This window comes from Haliotis rubra, unplaced genomic scaffold (assembly GCF_003918875.1).
Source record: "Haliotis rubra isolate DU_JTF1 unplaced genomic scaffold, ASM391887v1 Scf152, whole genome shotgun sequence".
Lineage (NCBI taxonomy): Eukaryota > Metazoa > Mollusca > Gastropoda > Lepetellida > Haliotidae > Haliotis > Haliotis rubra.
In genome coordinates this window covers 247,807-267,611 of record NW_025765470.1, presented here as the reverse complement: position 1 = coordinate 267,611, position 19,805 = coordinate 247,807, and the positions used below count along the sequence as shown (strand labels likewise).

At 42.2% G+C, this 19,805-nt stretch overlaps 1 protein-coding gene across 1 annotated transcript in view; it reads right to left on the bottom strand.

Moving 5' to 3' along the window:
* LOC124270493 (SPRY domain-containing protein 3-like) overlaps positions 1 to 19,805 on the bottom strand; it is a 27,217-nt gene extending 7,412 nt beyond the window's left edge. Inside the window, 8 exon segments of the mRNA XM_046705503.1 lie at positions 4,313 to 4,462; positions 5,011 to 5,196; positions 10,205 to 10,294; positions 10,297 to 10,360; positions 16,761 to 16,848; positions 17,287 to 17,402; positions 17,713 to 17,900; positions 19,729 to 19,805. Coding sequence (XP_046561459.1) covers positions 4,313 to 4,462; positions 5,011 to 5,196; positions 10,205 to 10,294; positions 10,297 to 10,360; positions 16,761 to 16,848; positions 17,287 to 17,402; positions 17,713 to 17,852 — 834 coding nt within the window. The 5' untranslated portion in view covers positions 17,853 to 17,900; positions 19,729 to 19,805.

Here is a 19,805-nt window from a genome sequence, read left to right as displayed (position 1 = left end):
AGAAACGATCGCAACTGGTGATCATCTGCGCAGAAGCTGATGGTTGTCCCGAGTGGCGAACAGGTCTACCTCTGGTCATGATAATAGGTAGATCTTCGATTGGAATATCAGAGGCAGTTGTTTCCACTCCATGAGTGACAGGCGTTTGAGACGTGACAGGGCATCGGCAATGACATTCCTCATCCTGGGAATGTGTCGGGCTCTGGCCACTGTGTTGAGTGAACCTATCAGATGATAAATTCGAAACATCAACTGAAGCAGAGCTGCTGATCGTGTCGACCCCTGATGGTTTATGTACAAAATTACCATCGAAATGTCTGATTGAATCAGTATATGAGTGAACCATAGTTCAACTGCCCAATGCCGAACGGCGAGAACAACAGTGCTGATTCGTTGATATGAAGGCCCTTTCTCCTGATGACCATTTTTTCTGATAGTCCATTTAATGGAGAAAGTGAGCTCCCCACCTTGAAAGATGCGTCGACGAACAGGTGTTGAGTCGGTATGAAGTGCACCATAGAGACTCCAACGCAAACATTCCACTTGTTGAGCCCCCAACAAAAGACTGAATGTAGTTGTGCGGAAGACGAATCAACTCCCTAGGGTTGTCGTCCCGGATGTATGGGCACAGAAACATCTGAAGAGGGCTAAGCTGCAGCTGGCCCCTGTAAGTCAGCTCTTGTGCCAACATCAACCACACTAGTAACTTTTGCCACTGGCAAAAGATTGTGGGTTGGACCAGCACTAGTGCTGCGTTGCACTGAATCTTGTCCCACCTCTCCTGGGGCACAAACATCATGACCTGTCATGTTGAATATTGTCCCAATAAAAAGAAATCACCGGGTCAGTGTTACCTCCGATTTCTCCGAATTCAGCAGCCATCCTAATTGCGCGAGCAACTTGATGATGAACTGCCTGTGGAGAGGAAGGACGAATGGATCCTGCTGGGCTTGAACACAGTCGTCAATATAGTTCTAGAATGTCACGCCTCGACAATGCAGGTAGCTTGTTATCAGATTGGGTATCTGAGTAAAAAGCCACGGGGCCGTACATATGCCAAACAGCAGGACCCTCCATTGGTATCAATGACGCCCCTTGAAAGTAAATCGAAGATACTTCCGATAGTCTAGATGTATCGGGATATGAAGATAGGCGTCTCGCAGGTTGAGGGAAATGAGAGGTCTAATAACTCTTGCCTCTGACAAAGAGATATCTCCTGAGATAAGAACGTTTAATAAGTCGAGCTACTATGTCAGTTCTAACGGTCCGCTGAATGTAGTATGTTCGGCGCATGGAGATTGTCAGTCAATCTACAGGAACGTTCACTTTGTAAATGAATTGAAGAAATTCGTACGATCGGCGACCTCACAAATGTTTCGGTTGGCCGAAGAAAATGATGGTTCGCCAGGTGGAGTGATAAAGGTAGTAGATCACTGCCTGGTGACAGTCCTTGCATAACTGCAGTGACCTCTGAACTCAGTGCTTGAACTAGTGTAGAAAACCGAGTAACCCCAGGAAAAGTCAAACCATTCACGGGTGTTTCTGTCTGTCACCCTTGATAAGCAGTCTCTCTTGACTGGCTGTCAAAATCCCGACACAATCACTCTTACCGGGAATGGCACCGTTCATTGTTACTAGCATTTAGAGGCTGGACTTGATATCCAATTTTGTGGGACCAAGACAAGTCTGCAAGGGCACTTCATAGTCACTCTAATCATCAAACAAACAGTAGTCCGCCTTTTGCAAACGTTACACACGAGTGACAAAAATACGGACAACAAGGTCTTTGGTTAACCGGGCGAGTCGCAACCCATAAATTCCGGGCAGAGCTATGCTGGCTATTTGACAAAACATCACTGCTGGTACTATGCGCAAAACTTGACCCATCTGTTATCTGTTAAGAAACTTGCTTATCATGTAAAATAAAGGGAGCTGAAAATGACGAACCATCTGCAATAATTGCACCCAGCGATACACAAACACGCTGATACGAGTAGTCTGTAGTAACAAGACTCAGTGAAGCGTGGTAAAGTATTCCTGGCTAGCAATCTTATCTAGTAATGCCCTATCGGGTGGTTGGAGAACGGATATCTACACCGAAGGGTAGATTCGTTGAACTGAATCATTCATCAAAGGTGAAGATCGGATGGTAGATTAAGTCTGGAATAAGATGAGCCCCGGTCACGGAGGACTCTTGAGAACTGGGATCATCAGACCGTCAAGTGCCGAGAGTGATATGTCTAGATGACTGTGCTACTGACATCACATATAAATCGATTCGGCATGGTGAAGCACATAGCTACTACCTCTGTTCAACCAGCCGAAAAAGGGGTACAAGGTGGGATAGGTTATGTGACTAAAAACATTAAACGCCTCACAAGCCTGAAAGGTAAACCGGATAAACAAATCAAATTGTCGTGCTTAGAGCTTGCCACTTCATAATGAGGAATTCAGCGCCTCACAAATGCCCTCAAAACTAGGATTGACAAATTTGGCCCTAATCTAGATGCAAGTTCCCAAACCTCATTGAGGATTTGGAAAACCAATGTTGACAAGTCCCGATCCTTCATGTTGAATGTAATCAATAGAACATCTAGTATCTTGCTCTAGGTAGCTGTAGGTGGTCGGCGAACCATGCGATCATGTGTGTCGAATCAACCAAAACAATTCCTGCATCTTATAGGCGACTGGCATATCCCGAACCATGAAAATAAAGACGAGGTTCGATGTGGGTTAAGTGTCTTGGGAGGCATCCCAGACACATTGATACTACCATTGATAGGCTCTGATAGGCTGGTAAGAAGCGCCGTGTTGGAAATAACATGAGTGGTGAATCGCCCAATTCATGAATAAGCTCAATTGCTGGCAAGGTCCGAGGAATGGATTATTGACGAATGCTGACAGTTCAATGAATGCTGACAATTCAGTGATCTTGAACGACCAAATGAACTGGTTCGGCGATAGGAAGTGGTTCGGCCGGGTGAAACGGTACGAGTCGGGCTGGTAAATCGGTTCAGGGTGGTGAGCCGGAACATTGATGTGATCTGAATCAGTCCGTGATCTGGATCGGCGTTGTGAGCTGGATTGTGACTGTGATCTGGATTGGTTCGGTAATCCGAAACGTTTAAATGATCTCAGCTGATGGAGTGATCTAGAACGATCAGATGAACCGGTGAGGCGAGGTGAAATGTCCGGCCGAGGTGAATCGTTTCGGTGAAGAGAGCCGTTACGGCGAGGCGAGTCGTTTCGGTGCTGTGAATCGAATCGATGACGTGAACCGTTTCGGCGATAACAGTCTCAATATTATGGCGAATTGAGTCGATGTCGTAATCCACATGCGCCGCGGCGAAACGGTTCGGTCTGGTGAATCCATTCGGTATAGCGAACCGATTTGGTGTGGTGAATCGGTTCGGCGATTTGACGATGTTGATCGGCTGTGTGAGTCAGCTGGCAACACAGCGGTTTGATGAGGCGGGAACGACGAGTAGACATCTGATGATGCGCCAATAAAATCATCACCATCCAACATGGGAATCTCCGGACAACGAGCAGTTAATACTGGTCGTTGAAAGCGGAGGTTTGTCGGGTGATCAACTGTTGAAGTGTAACGAGCTCTGTCTGCCAGCCAACGGGAGCCAAGCATGTCTATATGCTCTAAAAACGTCCTTGATAAGGGAGAACATTCAGGAACACAGGTCAGTACAACCCACACATGACGAGTGGGATCCGAGGAAGTAAATATTGTTACAGTGTGCGCAAAATTACGATCCTTAGAGTCAACTACCCATGATATATGTAAGGAAAGCTGAGAACTCTCACAATACGTCCACACAGTGGAGCGACAAGAAGAGGAATGATCACTCTGAGGTAGTCACGTGTGGGTAGACAGGGGAACGTGCTGCACGCTTAGCCTGGGACTAGGGACCTGTCCTATAAGGAGGGCATCCTGGGGAACACGGGCGTATGGACAAGAGAGGCCTACAGGAAAAGTTCTCATTCGTTCCACTCAGCGTCGAAGCAAGAGAGAGAAGTGGAAATTGTGAGATAGGATAAGTTAAAAAATATTCAATCTCACCTGACAGAGAACAGGTCAGATTTAATGTATCGTAGTGATATTTCAAAATATGACAATGTGTTTCATTACAGCTTTACAAGGACAGAAATCAACCCCTGAACCTATAAATACAGCAGCATTTTGTCTCAGTGTCCCAGTACTGAAACTGTCTCAGATACAATTACCTTAAACATCATTAAAAAGAATAGTCTGTAAGATAAAGTTATGCAACTGAAGGGGCTGTGAAAGGTTGCTTACCCTCCTGGCCACCCCGATAGCAATGTAGCAGTTCTCCCCTGGGTCTACGATCTCCAGCTCAAAGTAGTGGAAGGTCGTGTCAAGTGGACATCTCGCCTGGGCCAGCCCAACATCGTTGATGCACTTCCCCCGACCACCATACTCCAGGATCTGTAACAGGAGACACAAAGCTGAACACAGTGCTATGACTGACATAATTATATGGTAAACCATAAGAGTTACGACAATCGAAACGTTACGATCATTTTGTGAAACGGGCCCTGGTCAATGGTGCCAGTAGGAATTGCTGAATGTCTAACTATCCAAACGACAGTTCTGACAAACTTTACCCATTCCCAGAATCAAACCAACAAGAAAAATACCATTTAGGAACCTGATTTAATGACATTTTCCTCAATTTCATTGATGTTTCAAATGAGTGAAAGCAAACTAAACTTCCAACTTACATCATGATAGAGCCAGACTTTTGTGAACATTTTGGCCGACAGTGTTGTCGGGATCAACCATACAAAGTCTCAACATCAAATCCTTTGGGATTCACAGGAGATACAGAAAATGTGAAAGTCTACAATGGACACATTATGCACATGGAAAAAAGACCGGTCAGCTGAAAATGTGAATCTAGTGTAAACCAAATAAGAGAGGTTTGATATAATTTTAACATTCATTGAAAGGATATGTTGAAGCAGAAGACTGACCGTGCCGTTCAACTTAATGTCGTGTAGGCGTGTCCATTCCTCTTCCCCGCTGTCCACTGCCATCAGCATACACTCCTCCGATGTCCATTCAGAGTCAAGCGTCAACTTCACCTCCTCACCCTCCGAGTGCAGCCCTACTGCCGGGTATAAACCCCCTGGAGGTAAGGGCACTGCCACCGTGCCCAGCTGTAGAGGAACACACAGACACATGTATCGGTAATGCCCAAGATCAGCCATAAGACAAATAAACAAGCACTAACACCACAAAGATATTAATAGGCCTCCAGATAACAGTGACAGTGATGATGACCACTTGACCAAAAACTGCATCACCTAAACTATGGACATTGCCATAAAAAATACTATGACATTAGAAATATGAGAACAGTACAATGAGACTTGCACCAAAAAATGTGTGAGTGTGTGAGTTGTGTTTTTCGCTGCTTTCAGCAATATTCCAGCAATATCACATCAGGGACACAAGAAATGGGCTTCACACATTGTACCCATGTGGGGAATCGAACCCAGGCCTTGGCATGACGAACAAACGCTACCCCACTGCCCCAACCCCACAAAATCAAAATACCCGTGAAGGTCCAGGTTAGAATATTGATGTCCAAGATATTTTTATGGATTAAACTTCTTTTTAATTTCTCTCACGACGTTTCGAGACCATTCCAGGTCCCTTCATCAGGTGAACTGGCAGTAAGGACTATGACGTCGTCGCTATGACGTCACAATGCAAGTGACATCACAGTACACTAGGGAGAGTACTGTATAAGTGATTTTGAAGAGTTTGAAGAGTTAATTACATAATGATGAAAATTCATGGTAAATAATAGAGTTGAAAGTTGAATTGTCAATACACAACAACTGCTAATTACACAAAGGTTACTTGATAGCAGGCTTTCCAAAAAGAATAGTAGACTCGTTTTTTCTTTTATCTAAAGTTCATTAAAAGTTAATCAAGAGGTCCCACGCAAATTAAAAAGAAGTTTAATCCATAAAAATATCTTGGACATCAATGTACAACTTCTAAATGCCACTGAAAGACATTAGAAATTGATCTTCAGTAACCCATGAATGTCGTAGAGAAACTCAACTCACTCACTCACAATATCGAAAACACCACAAAAAGAGTTACTAACACTGCTAACACTACAAGATGCTAACACTTCAATGACATTTACACAAAAACAGCTGAAATTACAAAGTTGATAACACTACAGAGGGACCAACATTGCAAGGGCACTAACACCACAATGATACTCACATTATAAAGTTCCTAACACTATAAAGACACTTACACTTCAAAAACACTAACATAACAAAGAGAGTAAAACTACAATGGCGCTAACAATGGAACACTACAAACACACTAACACTAAACAGATGCTTATACAACGACACTAAACCTACAAAACACTAACACAGCACAAACACTGCAATCTTCTGATATTATCAGAACATTAAAAAACTAGAAAGAAGCTGACACTATAAGGCTCCAAACCCTAACAAGATACTGACACTAAAGGCATACTAACACTATATAACGATACTGACCATGCACCCTACAAACAATGCTGACACCAATACCACATAGATACTGACACTAAAGGCATACTAACACTATATAACGATACTAACCATGCACCCTACAAACAATGCTGACACCAATACCACATACATACTGACACTAAAGGCATACTAACACTATATAACGATACTGACCATGCACCCTACAAACAATGCTGACACCAATACCACATACATACTGACACTAAAGGCATACTAACACTATATAACGATACTAACCATGCACCCTACAAACAATGCTGACACCAATACCACATACATACTGACACTAAAGGCATACTAACACTATATAACGATACTGACCATGCACCCTACAAACAATGCTGACACCAATAACATACATACTGACACTAAAGGCATACTAACACTATATAACGATACTAACCATGCACCCTACAAACAATGCTGACACCAATACCACATACATACTGACACTAAAGGCATACTAACACTATATAACGATACTGACCATGCACCCTACAAACAATGCTGACACCAATACCACATACATACTGACACTAAAGGCATACTAACACTATATAACGATACTAACCATGCATCCTACAAACAATGCTGACACCAATACCACATACATACTGACACTAAAGGCATACTAACACTATATATGCACCGATACTAACCATGCACCCTACAAACAATGCTGACACCAATACCACATACATACTGACACTAAAGGCATACTAACACTATATAACTAATACTAACCATGCACCCTACAAACAATGCTGACACCAATACCACATAGATACTGACACTAAAGGCATACTAACACTATATAACGATACTAACCATGCACCCTACAAACAATGCTGACACCAATACCACATACATACTGACACTAAAGGCATACTAACACTATATAACGATACTAACCATGCACCCTACAAACAATGCTGACACCAATACCACATAGATACTGACACTAAAGGCATACTAACACTATATAACGATACTAACCATGCACCTACAAACAATGCTGACACCAATACCACATAGATACTGACACTAAAGGCATACTAACACTATATAACGATACTGACCATGCACCCTACAAACAATGCTGACACCAATACCACATACATACTGACACTAAAGGCATACTAACACTATATAACGATACTAACCATGCACCCTACAAACAATGCTGACACCAATACCACATAGATACTGACACTAAAGGCATACTAACACTATATAACGATACTAACCATGCACCCTACAAACAATGCTGACACCAATACCACATAGATACTGACACTAAAGGCATACTAACACTATATAAACGATACTAACCATGCATCCACCTACAAACAATGCTGACACCAATACCACATACATACTGACACTAAAGGCATACTAACACTATATAACGATACTAACCATGCACCCTACAAACAATGCTGACACCAATACCACATACATACTGACACTAAAGGCATACTAACACTATATAACGATACTAACCATGCACCCTACAAACAATGCTGACACCAATACCACATACATACTGACACTAAAGGCATACTAACACTATATAACGATACTAACCATGCACCCTACAAACAATGCTGACACCAATACCACATACATACTGACACTAAAGGCATACTAACACTATATAACGATACTAACCATGCACCCTACAAACAATGCTGACACTGACACCAATACCACATACATACTGACACTAAAGGCATACTAACACTATATAACGATACTGACCATGCATCCTACAAACAATGCTGACACCAATACCACATAGATACTGACACTAAAGGCATACTAACACTATATAACGATACTAACCATGCACCCTACAAACAATGCTGACACCAATACCACATAGATACTGACACTAAAGGCATACTAACACTATATAACGATACTAACCATGCACCCTACAAACAATGCTGACACCAATACCACATACATACTGACACTAAAGGCATACTAACACTATATAACGATACTAACCATGCACCCTACAAACAATGCTGACACCAATACCACATAGATACTGACACTAAAGGCATACTAACACTATATAATCGATACTGACCATGCACCCTACAAACAATGCTGACACCAATACCACATACATACTGACACTAAAGGCATACTAACACTATATAACGATATATAACCATGCACCCTACAAACAATGCTGACACCAATACCACATACATACTGACACTAAAGGCATACTAACACTATATAACGATACTAACCATGCACCCTACAAACAATGCTGACACCAATACCACATACATACATACTGACACTAAAGGCATACTAACACTATATAACGATACTAACCATGCATCCTACAAACAATGCTGACACCAATACCACATACATGCTGACACTAAAGGCATACTAACACTATATAACGATACTAACCATGCACCCTACAAACAATGCTGACACCAATACCACATACATACTGACACTAAAGGCATACTAACACTATATAACGATACTAACCATGCACCCTACAAACAATGCTGACACCAATACCACATACATACTGACACTAAAGGCATACTAACACTATATATACTAACTATGCACTTACAAACAATGCTGACACCAATACCACATGCATACGGACACTAAAGGCATACTAACACTACTGACCATGCTGACACCAATGCCACCAATACCACATACATACTGACACTAAAGGCATACTAACACTATATAATGATACTAACCATGCACCCTACAAACAATGCTGACACTGACACCAATACCACATACATACTGACACTAAAGGCATACTAACACTATATAACGATACTGACCATGCATCCTACAAACAATGCTGACACCAATACCACATAGATACTGACACTAAAGGCATACTAACACTATATAACAATACTAACCATGCACCCTACAAACAATGCTGACACCAATACCACATAGATACTGACACTAAAGGCATACTAACACTATATAACGATCTAACCATGCACCCTACAAACAATGCTGACACCAATACCACATACATACTGACACTAAAGGCATACTAACACTATATAACGATACTAACCATGCACCCTACAAACAATGCTGACACCAATACCACATAGATACTGACACTAAAGGCATACTAACACTATATAACGATACTGACCATGCACCCTACAAACAATGCTGACACCAATACCACATACATACTGACACTAAAGGCATACTAACACTATATAACGATACTAACCATGCACCCTACAAACAATGCTGACACCAATACCACATAGATACTGACACTAAAGGCATACTAACACTATATAACGATACTAACCATGCACCCTACAAACAATGCTGACACCAATACCACATAGATACTGACACTAAAGGCATACTAACACTATATAACGATACTAACCATGCATCCTACAAACAATGCTGACACCAATACCACATAGATACTGACACTAAAGGCATACTAACACTATATACGATACTAACCATGCACCCTACAAACAATGCTGACACTGACAGCAATACCACATACATACTGACACTATCCCAACATCTAAACCTCAAGGACAGTAAGACATAACAGGCCTACCTCCTTCCCATTACGTGTGAAGAACACCTTGGCTGTGAGTGGACTCCCAGACTCAATGTCGCTGATGCTGTACTTGATGCCACAGCCGCTGCGATGCGGTCGCCTACGTGGCACTTTGGGCCAAACGCCTTCCCAAAGCCACATGCCTTGTATAGTCTGAAAATATACATTGTTCTTAGTCCGAATTCTTGACAGACAGGATTCAGGAGTTTAATATCTTCAGTTGATTAAATAGGTATGTTTACGTGCACAGCATCACAGTTGACAAAGAACCAAACATGTGTAGCACTCTTTCTCTCTCCACCAAGAGCATGTCACCACCCTTTCCATACATCGACATGTTTATTGCATGAAGCAGCTTCATACTCACTGAGGTATATTCAGGAACTCACAGATCTATTTTGCTATCCGAACTTGTGGCCTGGAATGTGCCTTTGTTCAATTTTCAAACATTTCTAACAGTGCAGTAAAGAATTACTAATATATTTTTGTACCTGAACACTTCTAATGTTACTTATGAAAATTATCATTACAAGTATGTAATTTGATATTTTTATACTTATCCTGACTCATGATCTTTTGCTTATCTCCCTTTTCCTTGTGAATGGTAGTGGAACACTTGAATCCTTTGAAGTTCCTGAAGCGGACGTAAAAATACACTCACCCACGAGTTACCTCCCTTTTGCCCTTTCCCGCGCAAACAGTCATGTGACCAGCCTTACTTGTCACTCTCTCCTGATTTTTCTGCCCATGCACTTGGATCTGCTGTGAAATCCAAAGTGTTTCCAGCGGGCAGGTTGGGAGGGCTTCTCGTCATGAGTCAGGATATATATAAAAATATCAATTTTACTTGAAAAATTACATATTTCTTCTTATCCAGACTTATGATCTTTTGCTTATGGAATCCGAAGGATTGGAGGTGGGTCAAGCCACATCGTGGATTCATCAGCTGTCCTTAGATACATCCTGTATCCCCCCCATGGGAACTGCAAAATGGTATTTCCGTGATCCTATTCTTCCAACTTCCGTTATAACTCGGGGGGACCATTTTCTTGTCTTACTTCCATCTCAGACAAGTTGAATCATCTTGATTCATGTGGCTTAAGATATACTAGTATCTTCTTATTACTAGATATCTATAACAGCCCATAGATTATGATAAGATCTTTATCATAAATGAGTTGCGACCCCTTCACGTACAGGTAAGATATTTACCCGTACAGGATCTTTTATCACTCATACTAGTCTGTCCTAGACTGTGCACATGGACTTTCAAACTAATACTTTTCCTTAGTAAAAGTTATCAACAAGTCAACGTGATAAAGGGTGAGATTTTCCAACTCAGCGCCTTTGAGGAACCGTTAGTTGCTGTGCTACAACGAGAGGCCCAAAAGGGTGGATGCCTGAGACGTCTTCAGTGGCTATGTCTCGGAGGTAGTTGTTGGCAAACACCATGTCCGACTTCCAAAAGCAGCCCTCCATAATTGCTCATATAGAGCAATTTCCGTGCAGAGCTAGTGTTCACGCCAGTGCTCTGACTTCGTGTGGGTTGGAAGCTCTAGGAGGTTCTAGTCCTGCTACTTTATAGGCTCTCAATATGACGGCTCTCATCCAGAACGATATCATCGTTCTTGAGACTTCTGCTGATGTCTCTGTGGATAATGGGATGAACAGGCGCTTGAATTTTCGTCTCCTTGTCTTAAGTCTTTTGAAGATATATCTTCAGGGCTCTGACCGGACACAAGGATAGGTCCTCTATATCCTTTGGTCAGAGGATTGTAGAAAGCGCTGGTACGTGGAACTGTCTATTTGGCTGACCAGGTAGTTGGTTCTTGGCAATGAAGTCCCATCTAAGTCCTAGATGAACTGCAGCATGTTGCCCCGTGTCGAATCTGGTTCGACCAAAGTCCAGCGCATGTATCTCTGATATCCGAACTGCCGTGGATAGCGCAAGCAGGAACAGTGTCTTCTGTGTCAGCAGCTCGAGGGTAGTCTGGTCTAGAGGTTCGTAGGCATCACTTGTAAGATGACGTAGAATTACATTCAGATCCCAGGCCGGAGCTCTGAACTTCTTTTGCTGGTCCTCCAGTTTAAAAGATCTCAGCAGAGCAAGTAATTCTCGTACTTTCGTCAACTTGATTTCCATGGTAATCACTGTACTGATGGCAGCAAGGTATGTAGATAATGTCGAACCTTTCAGATGTCTAGTCTGTCTAAGATGACACAGGTATTCCGCCACTTGAGGATGAGTAGCTTTCAATGATAGCAATGAAGCCTTTCCGCCTTGCATAAGTCTCAAACTTCAGCAGAGTAGTTCTGCGTAACGCTAGCATTACTGCCTTGGCTGCCCTGGCGGAGTATCCTCTTTTCTTCAGACATGTTTTGATACGGTCCACACATGTAGCTGGAACAGCAGTGTTGGAGTTCCCCGTGGACTTGCTTGGTGTGCTGATGTATGAGTAGGTTTGGCCAATCTGGTAACTTGATTGTTGGACTTCTATTAGGTCTAGGAACCATATTCTCGCTGGCGAGTATGGCTGTTTGATCTTCAACAGTACTTTCAGTAGTAATATCAGTGGTGGAAACGCATAAGCGTTTAGTCCTTCCCATGATATGTTCAGTGCATCTGTTGCCCAGGCTTGAGGATCTGGAACTGGTGAGAAAACAACATCTGTAGTTGTTTGTTGAACCTCTTGGCAAACAGGTCTATGCATGGGGATCAAATTTCCCTTATGATGAGCTGAAATGCTTCTGGATGGAGCATCCATTCCGTAGGTGACAGGTGCAGTGGTCAGGAGAGAGCGTCTGCAAGCATGTTCTTGGCTCCTGGTATGTGACACGCGCCTTTATCCAGATGTTTGCCTCCTCCATGATGTGAAACAACTGGAATGTGAGCTGTAGAAGGCTTGGTGACCTTGTAGATCCTTGCCGATTTATGGAGAATGCCACTGTAGAGTTGTCCGTGTGGACCATCAGCATTCTGTTGATCAGCGAGCTCGACCATAGTTGTAAGGCGTTGATCACAGCTTTCATCTCCAGCAGATTGATGTGAAGATGCTGCTCTGTTTTGGACCACTTCCTTGATGCAACTTGATTGTTGAGATGTGCACCCCAACCTTGTATTGATGAGTCTATGTAGAGATGTGTGTCGAAGGCCGTCTCTTGTAAGTAGGTCCCTCCGCAGACGTTCGACCTGTGGGTCCACTAAAGTAGGTACCTCTTAAGATTGTCTGGCAGCAAGATAGGGTCGACACTGTCCAGATGTTTTGTCAGTAAACGTTGCAGCGGCCTTAGTTGTAACTTTCCTGTGCGAGTCAAGTCCTGCGCCGAGGTTAGTAAACCGAGTAGACTTTGCCATGTTCGTAGTGTTAACGGAGAGATGACTGCTTGTGGAATCATGGCTTGTATCTTGACCCAATGATCTTCTGGGACCACAATTCGATTCTGTGTTGTGATAATTCGTATTCCCAGGAATTGAAGATCTTGTTTGATTCTAACTCCAACTTCATCAGGTTCACTAGCCATCCTAGTTGCGTGAGCAACTTAATCGTGAAGTTCAGCTGCTGTCTGAGATGACTGGCACTTTGAAGAACCTGTATGTCGTTGTCCAGATAACCGGCACCGCGTAGACCTCGATGATGCAGATAGGTGCCGATAGACTTGGTTATTCGTATGAATAATCGTAGAGCCGACGATATTCCAAACAGTAGGACGTTCCATTGAAAGTGCTAACCTCTGATTGCAGTGATGATACATCATTCTTCCCCTTATATACGCAGGCGATCTGTGTTGATCAGCATACATCGAAGCGTTGTCTATTTATAGCAAAGCTGGCTCCAGTGTAGCATCGCAGGGGACAGGTACTCATACCGACTTTTATCAGCGACAGCTTCCAAAATAAAAATCGTTTATACTGCTGTCAAGGCTAGACATGTATTAGATTCCCATGATGATAACAGGCCGTAGGTACATACTGTTTCCAAGGCTGCCGATGAAGTATTTCCCCGTACCATGGGTTTGTTTACAAGTCAGTAAACTTGCTGGTGCCTGCTCTGTCAGTGGGAGGCGTTGTCTGACGTGGACCAATCAGCTTCAAGCATGATGTCACTGGTGTTGTAGAAAGTTGGCCTCCATAAAATCTGGTGCAATTAGTTGGTTGAGTAAAAGCGTGCGTAATTCTACGCCGCTCATATAAACCTCTTGAATAAGGGTTGCTCCAAGTGTAAAATCTTGTTCAGTGATATAAATCACGTATTCCCATTGTGGATAATATAAACCAGCATGACGAAGGAGGCTGTCGAGACGTATGTCTGTATGGGTCTTGAAGAAATACCGATGTCGAATCTAGTTGATAGGATATAAAATCATAATCCCCCACACTGAGTGACGAGTGTTAATAATATCATCTGTACATCCGTTCAAGGATTCTTGAAGGCGTTGTTAACCTTAAGCCCTATACAAAGGTCGCCTTGAGGTTCTCCAGTACTTGAGATATCGGCTTCATAGGTGATATCATATTGGAGTCGAAGTCATCAGCGTATATGCAGTACGTCTCTGTTGGGTTGGAGTGAGTGAGTGAGTGAACGACAATATCCGCAGGCCATCTTTTACCCGGTATAAGACCTCAGCATCTGTATAGATGAAGGGATTCTTTCAAGTAGGTTGTCGTCTGAAACTGAATCTATACAGGTATAAGGTTTGTGCATGTTGTAGAGTTGTGCAGGCTGTAAACTGTAGAGATCGCACATGTTGTAGATCTATTTGTTGAGTCGACTTCAACATCCTGCCTGTTGATGTAAGGGTTTGTTAACCCTAGGGCTCGCGAACCCTGTAGATGTTTGCGTTGCTGTTATCTGCCTGTAGATCTGAGAGTTCTCGAACCTTGTAGATGTCTGCAGCTTTCTCAAAGCTGTGCATATGTTACAAGGTACCTTGGATATAGGTTCAATCGGAGGAACAGTCACCGAGTCAAAGCCGTCATTACGCATCTTATAGTGTAGTGTAGACTTCATCTATATCCTTAGAAGGAGACTCCAAGATCAAACCATTGGCTATCCAAGCTGTAACCTCTGAGTCCGGGAAGACAAAGTCTGGTTATTCATCAATTATCTCCTGATCGGTAGAGCTATGCCTCCGCGAATCATCCTTCTGCGAACCTGTATCCCTTCTCGAACCTCCACCATCCTTTCACGAACTGAAGATTCCTCCCTTCGCGAACGTCTATCTTGAGATTCCTCTCTTCGCGAACCTCTATCTGTGGATTCATCTCTTCGCGAACCTCTGTGACGTGAGCATACTCTTCACGAACCTCTGTTGCCTAGATGTATCCCTTCGCGAACTTCTGTGATGTGAGCCTTCTCTTCGCGAACCTCTGTCTCGTGATGAGTGACTTCGCGAACGTCTGTGAGAGATATGAGATCTCGATCTAGAACGGCTTGGTGTAGGAATTGGATCCCGTGATGTTCTCGAATGTTGAGGGTTCGCAGATGTAGAACGGTGAGTAGGCATGTCATGTCTTCTATCCTCCTCCAAGATGACAGAGTCATCAGACTGTGGAGACCTTCGCAAAGGTATACGTTCGCCAACGAAGTCTTGAGACATAGTTCTATGAGGAGTAGGTTCGCACAGGTCCGTAGATTCGCGCAGGCCCATAGGTTTGCGCACGATGTCAGTAGATGAGAGGCTTCGCCTTCCTCGAACCTACGTTCCATCATGGCCATCATCTGGTTGGTGAATTGTCTCATAATTTCACCCGGATCAAGTTCTGCGTTGATTGAAGCTGCTGCAGTGTAGAAGAAGCATTTGCGAACGCTGATGAGGTGTGTGCCTGGACTTCACTCCGTTGAGAAGTTGGTGGTAGCTCGTCAAACAGCTGGCCTGCTGTGACCGTTGCAGGAGACTATCTAGTAGTCGTGGAAGTCGATTGAGTCGCCGATCTCATAGGTACGGATAACCTGTGCCTGCAAACACTACAAGATTTCATGAAATGTAAACAAAGTTACATAACGATGAAATTATGACACAAATACAAAAAAAAATTGTACAATTTTTTTACATATAATACATAGTAGTTATTGCCAAATCCATACATAGTGTAATTTTGAAGAATAGGACCTAAATAAAAAGGATATATTGTCGGATACGGGACTCCAGTGTTCAAACTCCAAGTTGGGCGAAAAGGGAGAGAGTGACAAGTAAGGCTGGTCACATGACTTTGCGTGGGAAATGGCAAAAGGGAGGTAACTCATGGGTGAGTGTATTTTTACGCCCGCTGCGGGAACTTCAAGGGATTTAAGTGTTCCACTACCATTTGCAAGGGAAAGGGAGATAAGCAAAAGATCATGAGTCAGGATAAGAAATTTCTTTAAAATTTCAAACAATGTTTGTCGACAGTTGCCAAATCTATTTGTCTTATTGTGTTATCTCTTCTGAAAAAGCACTACATCCTGGTTCCCCTAGATAATGATAATCAAGACGATAATGACCATGTACACCGGGCCATCAATGTTCCCAGATGATTTCCCAAAGAAAATGGCTCTACACAGTTGCTACTTACTTGCCATCATCAGCATGATAGCCCACTGAGAATGGCTTCCAGCCAGGCTGAGCATCCAGAGTGTAGCGACACGGCACCAGTCCCACACCTGAAACAACATCAGCTACATCCAGCATCTGGTGCAACTACAGGTAGAAGCTACATGCACAGGATGCACTGTATCAACACAGCTATACAGTTAACCCTGAAACCCGGATTACCAAACATTACCATTTACAATTTGTTGCCTGGATGTACCTTGTAACTGTTACACTAGAAAGTGAGTGAGTGAGTTTAGTTTTACGCCAGTTTTAGCAATATTCCAGCAATATCACGGCAGAGGACACCAGAAATGGGCTTCAAAAACGGTACCCATAGACTAGAAAGTATAATTATATACTTTTCATCCAGATTTCATAACAATATATTTTTTTTCTTTTTAACAAAAAAGGTTTTAGATATTTACTGAGTAGATTGATTCATTGGACTTCTCCAGCATCTCAATAATATTAATACAGCAAATTAATCTCCACATAATCAGCCATACCTATGTTTCCAAACAAGCCTGTATCAATGATTTCTATCTCAAAGTAGTTGTCTTCAGGTGAGATTGGACAGGCTGCGATGTACAAACCAACTTTGTTGCCGTCATTGGGCATGAAACTGAAATAAGTAGACGCACAATCAGCATAAAACCCCTGAAAACATGTCTCAAGAACAAGTCAACCAGACTTCAATATCTTTGGATATTCACATTGTTTAGGGGAGGTGAATACACTTTCCGGGCCAACTAGGACTCAGGACCACTGTGGCATTTCCGGTATGGCCGCCACGAGTGATCTCTCGAAACACACAATTCAAAGACAACCTAACTCACAATCACTATAGCGCTAAGAACAACCAAGTTACTATCCACTTTGATAGGTACAAATGTTCAGGTGAAACTGTACTTTCAGGGAAGATTCAGTCTGACCTTATTATCTCCCCTTCCACTCCAAGGCGATCATATCGAGGCTCTCTTCGTCTGACCGGCAAATGAGCATCACGAAGGCGTTGATGGTGTCGCACACGACACACATTGAGGATCTGATTCCTCAGGAAAGCTTCCATCATGGAAGAGTAAGATCAAAGATCTGTGCAATCTCACAGTGAAGTCTGTCCCTGGAAACAAACAGGGCATCACATACAGAAAATCAAAAACAATTTAAGGTTTGTGTTAATAAAATTTCAATATTTCGACTTGGTGAAAACAGCTACAAATCTTATGGCGAAAACGGGAACCAACAAATAAATAACATAATAAATGCATCTACTCTGCTGACAGTGACTGGAATTTAATGTAAAGGGCATCCCAATTTAGCATGAAAGCATTGCAACCTTAGCTGATAATCGGATTGCAGAATGTCTACAAAATAAATATGTCTACTCTGCCTACAGTGATTGGAAAGGGCATCCCAATTTAGCATGAAAACATCGCAACCTTTGATGTTTTAAGTACATTTACTCAAATGAAATCGCCGGGACTCAATGTAAAAATGAAACTGTATTTAAAATGCACGAATGTACCCATGACACATCATTCTTGACAATGCCTCACCACTGTGTTGTATGCGAGAAGACCGTCAGAAAGAACCAACATTCTGTATCTTTCATTCTGTGGTGCCGTTTTAGCAATAACCCTTTTCGCAGGTCAAGATCACTAAAGATCCTGGTTTCATTAATTCTTATGGCCAAATATGAAGGTATTTCATAACAATTTAACCAAACAATGTAATGATGCATGTTCCTAAATCATATTTGTGACAACAAAAATATACACCTGGTCAATGCTATTGCTAAACATCAGATTGTTTTTTTTACCCCAAAGGAAGTCAATTATATTGTGTGCCATGCCCAAAGTAATCCGATCATAGCCAACAACTAATGCAGACATTGCTGCATAAAGTGATAAATGTAAGTCATGATTTGGTTTATTCATCAAGGAATTCCGAGCCTTCAGTTCTTTAACCTTATTTTTAATTGACACGTAAACTGTGAACACCCATATTCAGTATATTCAAAGGGATTTGTCATGTTATAATGAGGGGTATGGCATCATCAATGTTGTGATTCCAATGTGCACACATTTGGCCTGTCAACACTGGGGTCATCTGCAGTATTGCATTGGGTCCACATGAATTACTGCACAATCCATCAGAATATTCCATCATTCAGAATTTTGGTGCTTGTGTCAAGAGTACAATTGTGTTTCAAACTTACAATTACTGTTTGAATATACAGATCTGAAAGCATTGTGTAGAAAAATAACATGTCTGTTTTTACACAGAAACCCAGTTTGGGGACCAAAACTGATCAGGTGTTAGAAAATAGGTGATTTAGTCATCTTGTTCATCTAAAATTTGATGCTGGTCGAAACAGTATTTTCACCTCATCTAACTTCTAAGCATTTCTTTTTAAATTGCAAATTTCAAGTTCCATTCATGACAAGTGTCAACTTCCTCACGAAAGCCTGTCAATAAACGACTTTTTTCAAACCAGGAAATTGTCAATAAAAAGATGTAGCATAAAAAATATAATACAACACATAACATAGTAAAATGGTTCAAGAATGTGAATTGAAATGTATTATCATCTGACTGATTTGATCATGTTCGTGACAAAAGCTACCTAATTTTATGTAAAAGTTCACTATTTAATATTCTCTTACCGATATATTTTAGGTCCAAATTAGTAAAACAAATAAGCAGGCAGTTCGATAGCACGGTGACTATGCATGTTGAGCTCACCGTTATGAACAATATCCGAATGTCAGTAATGACCCACCAAAACATGCGGCCAACGCATGACTGACAATGATGAAGGGGCAGTTCTGTCAATCGCTCAAGCTTCACAATGAGTTGAGACAGCTGTGATCAGCAATCATTGGCCCAAAATGTCAAACATCGATAACCTAAATCATACCATTTAGGTGTGCAGAAACACGGATTACCTGAAATACTGTATATTTTCACATTATCTTCTCGAACTTTGTCTGTTTGTTTTGCCACCGGAAGTATCTAAGGGAGG